The sequence below is a fragment of the Oryx dammah genome, unplaced genomic scaffold (assembly GCF_014754425.2).
Source record: "Oryx dammah isolate SB20612 unplaced genomic scaffold, SCBI_Odam_1.1 HiC_scaffold_10, whole genome shotgun sequence".
In the NCBI taxonomy this organism is placed as follows: Eukaryota; Metazoa; Chordata; class Mammalia; order Artiodactyla; family Bovidae; genus Oryx; species Oryx dammah.
Window position 1 is genome coordinate 30,068,452 of NW_024070194.1, and position 12,976 is coordinate 30,081,427.

The 12,976-nt window shown below is 54.0% G+C and overlaps 1 protein-coding gene across 4 annotated transcripts in view; it reads left to right on the forward strand.

Annotated features, from left to right (window-relative positions):
• Positions 1–4,001: 4,001 nt before the first annotated feature.
• The window catches only part of SIRPA (signal regulatory protein alpha), a 47,114-nt gene continuing 38,139 nt past the window's right edge, over positions 4,002–12,976 (forward strand). For 2 of the 4 annotated variants that reach the window (XM_040247781.1, XM_040247782.1), the window contains exons 1-2: positions 4,002–5,594; positions 6,466–6,553. In XM_040247781.1, the coding sequence (XP_040103715.1) occupies positions 6,475–6,553 (79 nt within the window). In that variant the 5' untranslated portion in view covers positions 4,002–5,594; positions 6,466–6,474. Of the gene's footprint in view, positions 5,595–5,698; positions 5,980–6,465; positions 6,554–12,976 lie in introns of those variants that run through there. The other 2 variants (XM_040247779.1, XM_040247780.1) reach the window with 2 other exon arrangements.

The window sequence follows — 12,976 nt, forward strand, 5'->3', positions numbered from 1 at the left end:
CATGAGAGAATCCACTGAAATCCTTCAGGCCTGGGGCTTAGTAAGCAGTCCTAATTTAGCAGTGATTCGTGTAATCACTGGGCTGAGTCAGCACTTGAACTCAGGTCCCCCAGTGCATGCTGAGTCAATCAACTCTGTTCTGATGCCATCCTTGCACCCCTCCACCCTGCAGGGGACCCTGCCGCCCAGAGGGTTGGGGGAGGTTATCTTCTGCACAGCTGAGCTCAGCTCCATGCAGAGCCAGATCTTCAGAGCCTGAGAACAGTGTTTAGGGCCTGACAGTGCGGTCCCACCCCTGACGAGCTCAGGCGAGCTCCCTGCCTGCCTGCCAAGTTGCTTAGTCGCTGACTTCCCCTGGAAAGCACTAATTACAGCACGGCTCTCTCAGGCCCTGGCTCTGTGATCTGTCACAGCCCCTCAGCTTTGGGGGCACTACCTGCAGCCTCTGAACCAGTACTGTTGCCCTCTCCTTTTTCCCCTAGGTGGGAAGGACAGAAAGCAGAAGGACAGAGAGACTGCAAACCAGCCAATAGGAAAGCTGAGACTGGGCTCATGAAACAGTCCAACCAGTCTATTCAGTGGTCCTACCAGTCTATCCACTGGACTGCAACATCAGCATCATCTGACCTTGTCAGAAATGCAAGTTCTCAGATCTTACCTGATACCTACTGAATCAGAAACTGGCATCCGTGGTTTAATAATCATTCCAGGTGAGGATGATACGTGCTCTGTGCCGGGAAGGTGGGGGCTGTGGAGAGGTGATTATAAAGTAGAGTGCATTGAAGCACAGGGTCAGAGAAACACTTCTTCAAATCCAGACTCTGCTGGTGGATGCTTTAGATGTCTTATCGTGGGATTGTGGGCAGGTCGCTTTTGTAATTGAATAGATATTTATTGATAACCTACTGTTCACTATTAAGGCCCTGGAGCCTCAGTGCTGGGAGAAAACTATGGCAGTAGCCAATATCTTTCTGCAGATTAACTCATTTTCCTTACTAGAGTCTTTTTAGGTCTGATTCCATCAGTTCCTAAATCTGGGTAAGTGAGGCACAGATGGACAGAGAACCCTGCCCCATCACTGGTCAGAGGCAGTGGTGGGTGTTTCACCATAGTATGTGCTCCCAAGGCCGGGCACTGAGCCCAGGGATAGGCTGACCCGCGGCTCATTAAGGAGATGGACAACGTGCAGGGCAGAGGCACAGTGCTGGCAGGTTGTGATGCCTGTGATGAACACGAAAGAAAGTAGAGAAGGAGGCAGAACACACTGGGGTAGGGGAAGGGACTTTTAAAAGGATGGTCTTGCAAAGTGACCTGTGAGCAGAGACCCCTCTAAGGCAGCTTAGAGGAATTCTTAGTACCTAGGTGTGGTTTGAATATGTCACAAAAAACACGCCAGTAAAGCACAGCAGGAGGCTTCCCAGGTGGCCCAGCCATTAAAGAATCTGCCTGTAATGTAGGAGACCCTGGGTTTGATCCCTGGGTCTGGAAGAGCCTCTGGAGAAGGAAATGGCAACCCACTCCAGTGTTCTTGACTGGGAAATCCCAAGGACAGAGGAGCCTGGCGGGCTATGATCCACAGGATCACAAAAATAGTCGGCCATGACTTAGTGACTAAATAACAACAACAAAGCATAGTAGATGCTGAACAAATGGGAACTGCTGTTATCTGGAGACGTGAGTTCAAATCCTAACTGGCTTGGTCATTCACTAGCTGTCTGTCCCATGTCTGGAGTAAGTAACCCCAGCCCTTTGAACTGCAGTTTCCACAGCTATAAAATAGCCACGTGACCTCTGGAGATGACCCCCCTGCAGGTCAGAGAACAGGGGGCTCAGTGAGGACACTCCTTACTACAGCCCCCACCAGCTTCTCTCCAGCCCTTCAGCAGCTCCTCGCTGGGGCAGTTAGTTCCCTGGTCCAAGCTGCCCAGGAGTCCTTGCTGTTTTTATTTTTATTGTTCTGGCTCCACAGCTGAGGTCTCTAACTCCAAATGGCTCCTCTTGCCCAGAAAAATAGGTCGTTGGCAGCTCCGGCCTCCTGACAGGCCCCACACAAAGGCGGCTGGCGGGCCTGCCTGCTGACGCCAGCCCAGGGTGATGGGAAACGAGGAGCAGAGCCCGCAGGGCTGGCGCCCGGCAAAGCTGGGTCCCTGCAGGCTCCTGTGTGCCCTGGCAGAGTGACCCTGGTCCAGTCGCTTTCTGTCCCTGGCCTTGCTTCCTCACCTCTGGGGACATGGTGGAATTTCTGAGGCTTTGACAAGACGATCCCTGTAAACGGGCCTGGCACACACAGGGACGCCATCACCCTACCAGCAGGGACAAATTCCACAAATGCTCCCACCACAGCAGCTTCACGTTTGTGCCACCACCAACCCCTTGACCAGGGTGGACCTTGTTATTCCTGTTTCACTGATGAACAGACTGAGGCTCAAAAAAAATTTTTTTTTCCCCGAGTTGCATGAGTCAAATAGGCAGAGCCTTGGCTTCAAGACCCTGACCCTCCCCTCCTCGGACTCTTTCACATCTTTCCACCAATGCTGAACAGGAGGCACATGGTCTGACCTCTGGCTGCTGAGTGGAGAACACACAGGGTGGGAGATGGTAGAGAACTGGACCTGAACAGTAGAAGAAGGAAGGGGCTGAGGAGTGCTTTGGCTCTGGATGTGGAGGGAGGGTCCAGCGGGCGATGTGCTACACCAGGGAGTTACAGAGTCAAGGACCAAAGGCTGATGGAGCTGCCTCTGGTTCCATCTCGCATCTTTCAGGTCTTTGCCCAAACATCACCTGTTCTGAGGCCTCCCCTGACACCCTCCCCTTGCACCATCAGTCCCGCTTCATTTACCCCTGTAGCCTGTCCCCACCTGACGGACTAGCGATTTTACAGACTGACTTGTTTGTCCCCACAAGACTGTTAGCTCCTTGGGGTGAGGGTCTTGTCTGTTTTTCTCAATTGCTGCATCCCTAGTGCCCAGCCTTGTGCCTAGCACATAGCAGACACTTAATAAACATGGGCGAGTGTGTGAATGAATGGGAAAGGGGCAAAGCCATTTTGACTTTAATCTGGGGCAGCCCAGGATGCCTCCCATGGAGGGGGTTGATTCACCTCAATTATCTGCCATAATCTGCATGACCTCAGGCAAATTGTCCCTCTACCTCAGTACATATCCAGATGCCCATTGGTCTCAGTGATCTCCCAGCCCTGGCAGTCGGCCAAGGGTGATTTTTATGTAGATGCTGATTCAGGAGAACAAGGCCCCGACCCCCTCCTGGTGAAGAAGGGAGGCTGTTGGGAAGCCCTGCTGGGTGCCCTGGCCGAAGGTGCTACATAAATAGCAGCTGGTTCCATTATTATCCTTCCCTAATCCGCAGGTTCCTAATCCCAGGCAGGTCTGTGTGTATGTGTGCAGTGAACAGCAGAGCCTTCTGGAAGCCCAGGCCAAGAGGCTGCCTCATCTCTGACCTTCAGCAGCAGCCCCTGCCCCGACTCCCACCCAGATAGATTCAGGTGATGGATTTACCCAGGAGCCCCACTGGTCACCTTCATGGTATCAGTCAGATGTGGTCTTGAACAGTTGGAGACTCCCTACCCTCACCTCAGATACTAGGAGGACCCCAGAACATCTCTGTGATTCCACACTCTCCTCCCTCCAGCCCACTCTCCACTTGTAGCCACAGTGGCCTTTTAAACACATAAATCAGACCATGGCGCTTCCCTGCTTAACAGTGCCAATTATTTCTCCCCTGCAGAATAAATGCATGTGCTTTACCAAGGCCTGCTAGGTCACCCATTTGGACCAGTCTCCCCCATTCTTTGCTCACTCCCATCCAGCCAAGCTAGCCCCCGGGCCTTTATATGTGCTGGTCCCTCTTCCTGGAACAGCAAATCCCCCAATCCTCGCCTTGCTGCCCGTTTTTTTGTGATTCAGCTCTGTCTCAGGAGGACTTACCCTTGTCCAAATCAGTGCACCCTTCTCACTGTGTAAGCTCGACCTTCTGTTGTTCATTAATTATTTCTGCTTGTCTACTTATCTCTCTCCCCACTAGAATGTAAATTCTTCATGGACAGGGATATGGCGTGGGTCCCTGCTGCATTTCCTGCACCCAAAGAAAATCTCCTTACACTTCACATACTACCCAGAACCCTGTAGGTTCCTGAGGACTGCTGTCAAATGCTTGACTTATTTATCAAATGCCATGTGGCAGTTTTTAAATGTTGTACAAATACCAACTCATCTCATCCTCACTCCAGCCTTTTTAGGTTGATACTCCTGTTGGCTCAGGAAATGGAGCCACAAAAATAAGGTATTTTCTCAAGTCTACACAGCTCACAAGAGGTGGCTGGCAGGATTTGAACCGAGGCAGCACCCTGCCTGCCTCCTTGTCTTAGCACCACATCAAGACCAGACATTTAACAGGGAGGCTGGGGTTGGGTCAGGGAGGGATGAGGGTGTCACTGTACAAAGATCTTTAACCTGAGAATCAGAAATTCAAACTTTGTTTCTACCCCAGGTCTTGCTGTGTCACCCTGGGCAAGTCCATACCCTCTCTGGGCTTCAATTTCTCCTCCGTTTATAGGACTGGTCCTTCTCCCACCTTGCTTCATATCATCCTAAAGGCTTTTTGAAGCCAAACTGGTTATTGTTTATTTACAATTAGAGGGTCTCTGACTCCTTTCCCTCCCCCAGTCTGGAGCCTTCTTTGGCCTGGTGATCAGAGCATTCTCACCCCCATCCCTGACCTGAGTGCTATTGGGAATACAGCTTTCCCTCAAAGAAGGGGACAGAAAGAGGAATTGAGAGAGGGAAAACGGCTGCTTTTTCCTCACCAGCAGGCTCTGTCCTGCCTCCAGGCCTCTGGCTCCTGCTCTTCTCCCATCCCCTCATCTTCCTCACCCCCTGCCATCTTCCTGAAGCACAGGCCTTCAAGTTGCCCCGGCCCCGCACCTCTTCCTGGCCCCTCCCCATCCCTGAAGCAGCCATCCTTGACAGAGAGGCACCTCCTTGACAGACAGGCACCTGGCGGGGAGAGCCCACCTCCCCAGAGAGGCCCGGACTCTTCCCCCCGGTTTCCTGGCCACAGCCCCCCTTCAGCTCCCTCTCCTCCCCGCGCCGCTTTTCCAGGCGGTACTGAAGTCCTTCCTACACACACGCTATTTTTGTACCATCACTCTCTCCTTCCTGCCCCCTTCCCCCTACCTTCACTTACTTCCTGCTTTTTCCTTCACCTCGGCCCAGATCTGAAAGGATAGGGGCCCTTCTGGCCCTCACCCACCCCGAGAGGGGCTTTGGCTCTGGGGCCCCGGGACAGGGCCGCAGAGGAGGGGCGAAAGGCAGACTTCCCCCTCCTCCACTCCCCGCGCTCCCGAGCCGCCTCCAGCCTCCCGGGGCGGGAAGCCGGGACTGGCCGCGGCCAGAGTCCGGAGGTGAGGGGAGGCCGGCCGCAACTTCCCCAGTCCACCTTAAGAGGACGATGTAGCCGGCCTGCGGCTCTGACCTTAGAAAAACAAGTTTGCGCAAAGTGGAGCGAGGGGCCCGGCCTCGGGGCAGCCCCGGCGACGCTTCCACCGTCTCGCAGCTCTCGTCCGCCGGGCGGCGCAGGTCCGAGCCCGGCTGGCCGAGGGAGGGGGCGAGGGGGAGGCGGTTCGGGGCCGGGGCCACCGCGCGGGCGTCTGAACTGGCACATTGTCGGAGCCCCGGCTCTTCCAGTCCCGAGCCGAGCTGGGCGCCGGCGGCCGGGGCCACAGCCCGGGCCCGGGAGGGGATGAGGGGGTGCCCGGGCCTTGCGCACCGCCCTCTCTCGCTCCCTCCCTCCCCGGGGCGCGCAGCTGGCGGGCGCTCGGCGGAGGTGCCCGCGGGGCCCGAGCCCCGCAGCCTCCAGAGAGGCCGGCGGGAGGAGGGGAAGGGAAGGAGGGCGGGGGCCCCTGCCCAGACTGCGGGCCGGAGGAAGCGAGCCGCGGCGCCGCGAGGAGCCCGGGTGGGGCAGGTGGGCAGCGGCGGGGGCGGCCGGGCCCACTGCCCCTCGCCCTGCCCTCGCGGTCCTCCCTCTCCCGCGCTGTCTGTCTCGATCTGCGCGCCGCCTCGCTCACTCCGCGCGCGCTCTCTCTCTCTTTCTCCTCAGCTCTCGCCTCTCTGTGTCTCTGGCTCTCTGCCTGGCTCCCTTGGGTCTGTTTCCCTCTCCTGCCGGCTCTCTCGGGCTGTCCCTGGCTTCGTTTCTCTCGCGCTTGGGGTCTCTCCCCTTCTCCGTCTCTTGATCTCTCCGGGGTGGCGGGGCTCGGGGGAGGGGGGTTCCTCCGAAAACCGCGGCGCTGACGGCGCCTCCTAAGCCGCTCCAGGCGCCCGTTCCAGGGAGGGGGGAAGCCCGGCCGGGAGGAGAGGTGGGGGGAGAAGGGGGAGCCTTAGTCATTTCCCCGCTCCAGCCCGCGCCCGCCCGAGCGCGCACTCACGGCCGCTCTCCCTCCTCGCTCCGCAGCCGCGGCCCATGGAGCCAGCCCGCCCGGCCCCCGGCCGCCTCAGGCCGCTGCTCTGCCTGCTGCTCGCCGCGTCCAGCGCCTGGACAGGTAAGCACCCGCACCGCCCACCGCTAGCGTCCCCAAATTGCCGACCCAGGCCTCTCAGCCCGCCACTCGCAGCCACTCGACTAATGTCTAGCAGTAATAGGGGGAGAGATGCCTGTAACCAGGGTTACAGATGAGGAAACTGAGGCCCAGAGAGGGACAGCGATTTGCCCAAGGTCACACAGCTAAGGATGGAACCCAGTCTCTCTGGACTCTGACTGTGCGCCACTACGCTGGGCATCAGAACAGACCCAGAAGAGCTGGTTCACTGGTCCCTGCCCAGTCTGATGGGGGAGGCGGGCTGTCAGTGGCTTTCAGAGCAAGGGACCCTGGCTCCTCTGGAATCTCTCTCCCAGGTCTTATGTTTTCCACATGTTTGACTTCAGGGTCTGAGAGAAGGGGATAGGGGCAGAGGTCCTTCCTGTATTGGCCAGGATGGAACAGAAACAGGCTATGACAATTGGGGAAGAGTGAGCTCTCCCTCTGGTGCGCAGAGTAAAGCAGTGTTAGTATGGGGGAGAGAGAGAGGAAGAGAGGCCAGGGTAACTCTGGGGTGAGCGGCTGCGATCTGCAGACGCCAATGTGGAAACACAGCGGATTGTCCCTGTGGTTGCCAAAGCCTCTAGGTGGATGGTCATGCTCCCGGCTGCTCTGCGGCCCCCCTCCTTTCTCCCGCCTTCCCCAGGTTTCCAGGCAGCTCGCTGCAGCTCAGGTGCTCAGTGGGGCTGTTACCTGTGGCTCTGAGCATGTCTTTTTGTTGGCCTACATCAAACACCTGGCTGTCTCCAGCAGGCGGGCTCTGAAGGCTACCGTGTGTTCGCCAAAGGGTGAGGTCACCATTCAGGAGCCCTGCTTCTTAAAGGGGTTTTGCAGCACCCTGAGTCTCCTGGGAGGGTGTGGAGGGCAGAGAAACTGTGTTAAAGGAGTTTTTGGGGGGAAGAATAGGATTTTGTTTCTGGCTGCTTGAAGCCGTGTTGTCAGCAGAGGGGTCTCTGCACCTCCCTGTCTTGAGGGAGGGAGGTAAAGATGAGCTCAGTACCCACCTCCCCCCTCCTTCTGCATTTGCCTAGAGACTGGTAACCATCTGATAGCGGTGAGAAAGGGAGAACTAGCAAAGAGTGGGTGGAGGGAGAGGTGGGGGTGGACAGCAGCTTCTTTCTGCCCCAATGAGCCCCCAGAACCCACGCAGGCACCCCCACATATCCCCACCCCCACCCCCACCCCCAGTATTTCAATTACACTTGGGCCCTTGCTGGGCAAGAGAAAGCCCTAATAGATTTCATGTCTCTCTGATGAGCCAGTCTACTCCTTCCTGCCTGAGCTGACCATTTACACCCAGTAAAAGTCTGAGGCCCTGCCCTGCCCTCCTTCCTGGCCTGGGATGCACGAGATTCTCTCACAAGTGCTTAATTTCCCTGAAGCAGGGAACTGGGCCCAAGTTAAGTTCTGAATGTTTGAGACCCTTCTCTAACCAGGACCCTGTGGTTCCGTCCCTGGGAAATTCAGGGTGATGCTGATTAACAAGTGGGCAGCTGCCTTTCCCAAGGCTGCCTTGGGAGCACCAGCACCCTTCTCGTGAGGAAATTCTCCCCCTTTTGCTATAAAAACAATCTATAAAATGGTAAAGATTAGGCTGTAAAACTTCCGTTCCAATCCATTCAGCATCAATAGCCTGAAAAAGTGGGAGCAGCAGAGGGGCCAAGATTAACTTTGAAATAAATAAATATTAGGCGGAAAGAATACATTTCTTGGTTGAGGGTGGTGGGGAAAGGGTGTCACACCCAGAGCTCAAGCTTCTCAGCATCCTTCACTCAGTTCTAAAGGGTCCTGGTCACCCTTGGCCCTGGCATGGAGTTCACCTGGTTTGGCTGAAGAATGGGGCTTCAGACCCTTCCCTCAGGTCTCCAGGCATGGATTTTATGACAAAGCAGAAGAGAGGCAGGGCAGAAGAGCAGAAAGGTAGAAGGAGGCAGTTGTCCAATTTTCTAAGAAAATGGATTTGCTTGAGTGAGGAACTCAAATGTCAGGCTTGGGAAGGCGTCTTTGGATTGAATGACTACTAGTGTCTCCGGCGGAACTGTCGGCCTAGGAGGTGTCACATGACTGCTATGGTTTCACATGATCACTGTTTGGAGGGGGCTACTCACGTGAATTATCTTGGATAGGGGAGGCAGGGAAGAAGTTTAGGATTGCTTTCAGCACAAATGTTGCCAAAGAGAAGTTCTGAAAAGAGGCCAGTGAAGTCACCAACTTGTGTTCTTGGAGCCAGTGTTTGCTCAAACAACTTCACCAAGGGAGATTCTGAGACAGCGAGAAGGGCAAGGGGCCTGGACTGGGGGCACCTGGGAAGCTGGATTCTGCAGTGGCAGCAGCGGTGCCTGACACCAAGGCTGCAGGCTCCTCACTTGGCCCCTCCGGGTCTGAGGACCTCTGGGACCCCTGCTGGACAGACTTCAGATAAACTCTCATTCACTCCTTGGTCTGATTAGGAGAAGGCCAGGCCAAAGTGGGTGTCAGACTTTGGGGAACAGCTGAGCACTCTGGTGAACCTCTCACCCTTCGGAAGAGGGTAGCATGCTGGTGATTCCTCTGTACTTTCCTAAGTGGTGAAGTTCAACTCACTTCCTCTTTCACAAGAAAAAACCAGCCGGGTGCCTTGGCCCCAAAGAGTCTGTGGAAGGTCCTTTAAGGTCTTGGTGTTCTCTGGGTACTTTCTTGCCATTAATTACTCCTTTACCAACCCCGTGGAAACTCGTGGTGTGATTCATTCCTTTACTTGCCATCACTTAGCATGTATGAAGTCCTAATGGGATCCACGTGTTGAGAGAAGGGAGGAGAACCAACATTCCTTGAATGTTGCCTATATTCCTGGCTGAATCCTAAGTAGTGCCTTATCTGCCAAGTGATCTGCTATCTTATCAGTCAGCAAAGCAAAGCGTGAGTTGGCTATTATCCCCATTTTGCAGATGAGAAAAATAGAGTCCAGACTAGGGAAGTAACTTGCCCAAGGGGTAAGTGGTAGGCAGCTTGGATTTTGAATCTTTGCCTTATGGCTGGGTAGCCTTAGAGGGGAGACGTTTGATGACTTAATCAATGGTACTTTCCGATGGCGTGAGAGGGTCCCCCTATCCAGCTCAGATAGAGGTTTGTGAAAGGGTTCCTTCTGGGGCAGAAGTTTTTAACTGAGCCACACTTGTTTCTCTGAGATTGCCCTGAGGATGGGAACACTGGCAGCCCCTTGGCCCTCCTAAATGACAACTCATGGGAGCAGTGTGGCTCCTGTCAGAGCCCCCGATCTGGGCTGCTGAGCTCTGGAGCCCCTAGAGCTGGAATCTTCCTCCCTGCATCTTCCTGGTGCCCTTTGCGACAGATGGAGAGGGGGTGTGTGAGAGGAAGGCAGTCTAAAACTGTTGTATGAATCCCACACGCATTCGCTCGCTGCTTCCAATGGCTCCGTGCGACAGATTATTTTCTTATTTGTAGTCCTGAACTGATGGAAGGTGCCCCCCCCACCCCCGCCTCTTTTTAATGCGTTCAGATTTCTGGTCTGTCAACACAATTCTGATCATGTCACTCTCCTGCTCAAAACTGTTGAGTGGGTCCAAGTTTTCTTAAAAAAAAAAAAAAAACCTACAACAGGGCCTGGGCTCCCTCCCTGAAAGGCCCTATTTCTAAGCCACATGTTTTCCAAAGAGCTGACCTCTTGAGATGTTGCTAGATGGCCAGACTTCCGCCCTGCAGCCAGAGATTTCCTGGCAGCTCAAGTGTATCAGCACCTGAGAGACCCTGAGATGGCCTCCACTTGTAGAAGCCCCAGCTGGACCCTTTTCACTCCAGGGTTCCCCAGACATACGAATAAGAGGCATTGGGTTTGTTTAATGGCCATTAACACAGGGCCTAACCCAGTTTGGTAAATGTGTGTCTGTGTTAGTTGCTTAGTCGTGTTCGACTCTTTGTGACCCCGTGGATAATAGCTCACCAGGCTCCTCTCTGTCCGTGGTATTCTCCAGGCAAGAATACTGAAGTGGGTTGCCATTTCCTTCTCCAGGGGATCTTCCCAACCCATGGATCAAACCCAGGACTTCCGCATTGCAGGCATACTTTACCAAAGTTTGTTTAATGCCTTTGTACAAATCCACAACCTCAGCTGAACTTTCTCATCTCTGTGCCTTTGCTTATGCTGTTCCTGCCACCCGAGATGCCGTTTCCTATACGTCCCTATCATTACATGTCCAAACCTACTCAGCCTTGCCTTCGTGCTGCCTCTTGTTCCATGGATCTCTTTCTCCTCTGAACCTTCACCCCAGGATTTATCTGAGGCTACTTATTACTTTTCCCTTTTTTTTTTAATCACATATTACTGCATGTTTACCTCTGGTGGGCATAGTGGTTCTGCGCTGTAGCCTCTCCACACACAGACACAGCCTAGCCTACTTGGACAATTTATTGAGCCCAGTGGTTGTTTCCTCATCTGTAAAATGGAGATGACATCAACAACTGTATTTCAGGGACTAAGTTAGCCCACGTTTCATGCTTGAAGCTGTGCCTGGCATTCAGTACGTACTTAGTACCAGCTTACCACACGTTACATTCAGTTGTCGTCGTTTCCTTCTGTTTGGGTTTCCTCATCTATGGGAGTGGGACTGATGTTGATAAAGCTCCCTGCAAAAGTCCTTGCACGCAGAGCAGAGGCGCTCACAAAACAAGAGCTGTCGCGAGTGAACGTGAGCATCACGTTTTTCCCTGTGGCTTTTGTCCAGTCAGGGAAGACAAGTTGAGCAGAGACTGGCTGGTGTGGCTGAATAGTTCCTGGGACTCAGCACCCGCCGTGGGCACAGCCTGCCTCTAGGTGTCTCTGTCTCGATCCACAGGGCTGGAATTGTGGATTCCCAGACCTGGAAAGCCGGAGGAGGCCTGAGAGAACTGCCGTCAGTAAGCACCTCTGTGTGCGGCCAAGAAAACTGCAGCCCTGAGAGAGGTCAGAGCTGGCTGGGCTCACACAGCAGATCCCTGGCAAGGCTTGGTGGTACACCAAGCCCCCTGTCATTCAGGCCAAGGCTCTTTAAAACCGGGCTGGGTTGGAAGTTTCCATCACTAAAGCTAGAAATCTGACAGGATGCCACATTCTATGGAAAATAGCAAAGTGATAATAATGGGAACCATCATTCCCGGCCCCATACTGGGCTCCGCACTTGGCGCGGAAGATCCCAGTGGTACGTAGGGTTACCCTGGGTGATGTGCATGGTTATCATCAAATCCATCTGACCAGTGAGGAAACTAGGCTCAGCAAGGCAGAGCAACTTGCTCAAGGCCACACAGTAAGTGTTAAGAGTCAGGATGGCCACAGCGCCTATGATGTTCACTCACTCGGCATCCCTCCACCCTGCCCGGCAGAGCGATGAGGCTCAGGGGTGCTGCTCTCCTGCCCTCTTGGTGCTCCTTGCATATTTTTGTCAGTCAGTCCATCCTTCTGGGAGGCAGAGACAGCGGCTCTTCCCAAGATGTGTTTCCATCACGTACCGAAGAAGGAAGCATCTATTTTCACAGCTGAAACTGCTTTCCTGTTGGGTGTTCCTGGGACAGGTCTTTTGATAGCGCCCTCCACAAGGTGGATTTTCCCTGCCAGGCCCTCAGTCCAGGGAGATGCAAAACAGCTGAGGTGGAAGTTGGTGGTTATACAGAATTGGTTCTTTGTGTCTGGAAGATTTCCTGGCACGTCCGTTTGGGGGCACAGAGTGTGAGATGGCTACAGATTAAGCCAGGAGCTGGGGGAGATCAGGTGTGCAGCCCAGGGGGAGATTGGGAGCCAGGAGTGAGAGATGAGCCTGCAGGCGGGAGGGCCGGAGTGTGTGCATGACAATGCCAGCCTGCGGCGTCCTTCAGAAGTGGCAGCCCAGGCCAGAAGCAAGTCATGTACGGTGTGCTTGGGCGCTAGCTGAGCTGGGACTCTCTGCTGCCTCTTCCTTATCTTTTTATTTTAGAAAATTTCAAACATTTGTGAGATGAGGAATGGTGTGAGGAACCTCAGCTTCCACACTCATCTGCCATTCAAGTTTCACCTGCCTCTCATTTTTCTGGGAAAAGCTGGAGGAGGGAGGATGGGTAAAGACTGCTAGACATGAGGCATCATTTCATCCATCAATACTTGAACATGTAGACATGAGGCATCATTTCAACCATCAATACTTGAACGTGTGCCATTGAATAATCCTTATAATGAGCCAAAATATATGAAGTCCTTTATCCTTCTTTTACAGATAAGGAAACTGAGGCTCCCCAAAGCTAAGTTGGGCTCCTCCAAAGGTCACGTGGCCAGTGAGAGTTAAAAAGCTAAATCCAAGCCTCGGTTTACTCTTAATCTCTTCTCTGTCCTTATTATGGTCATTTTAATTGTAAATATCCATTCAACAAATATTTTTGAGCATC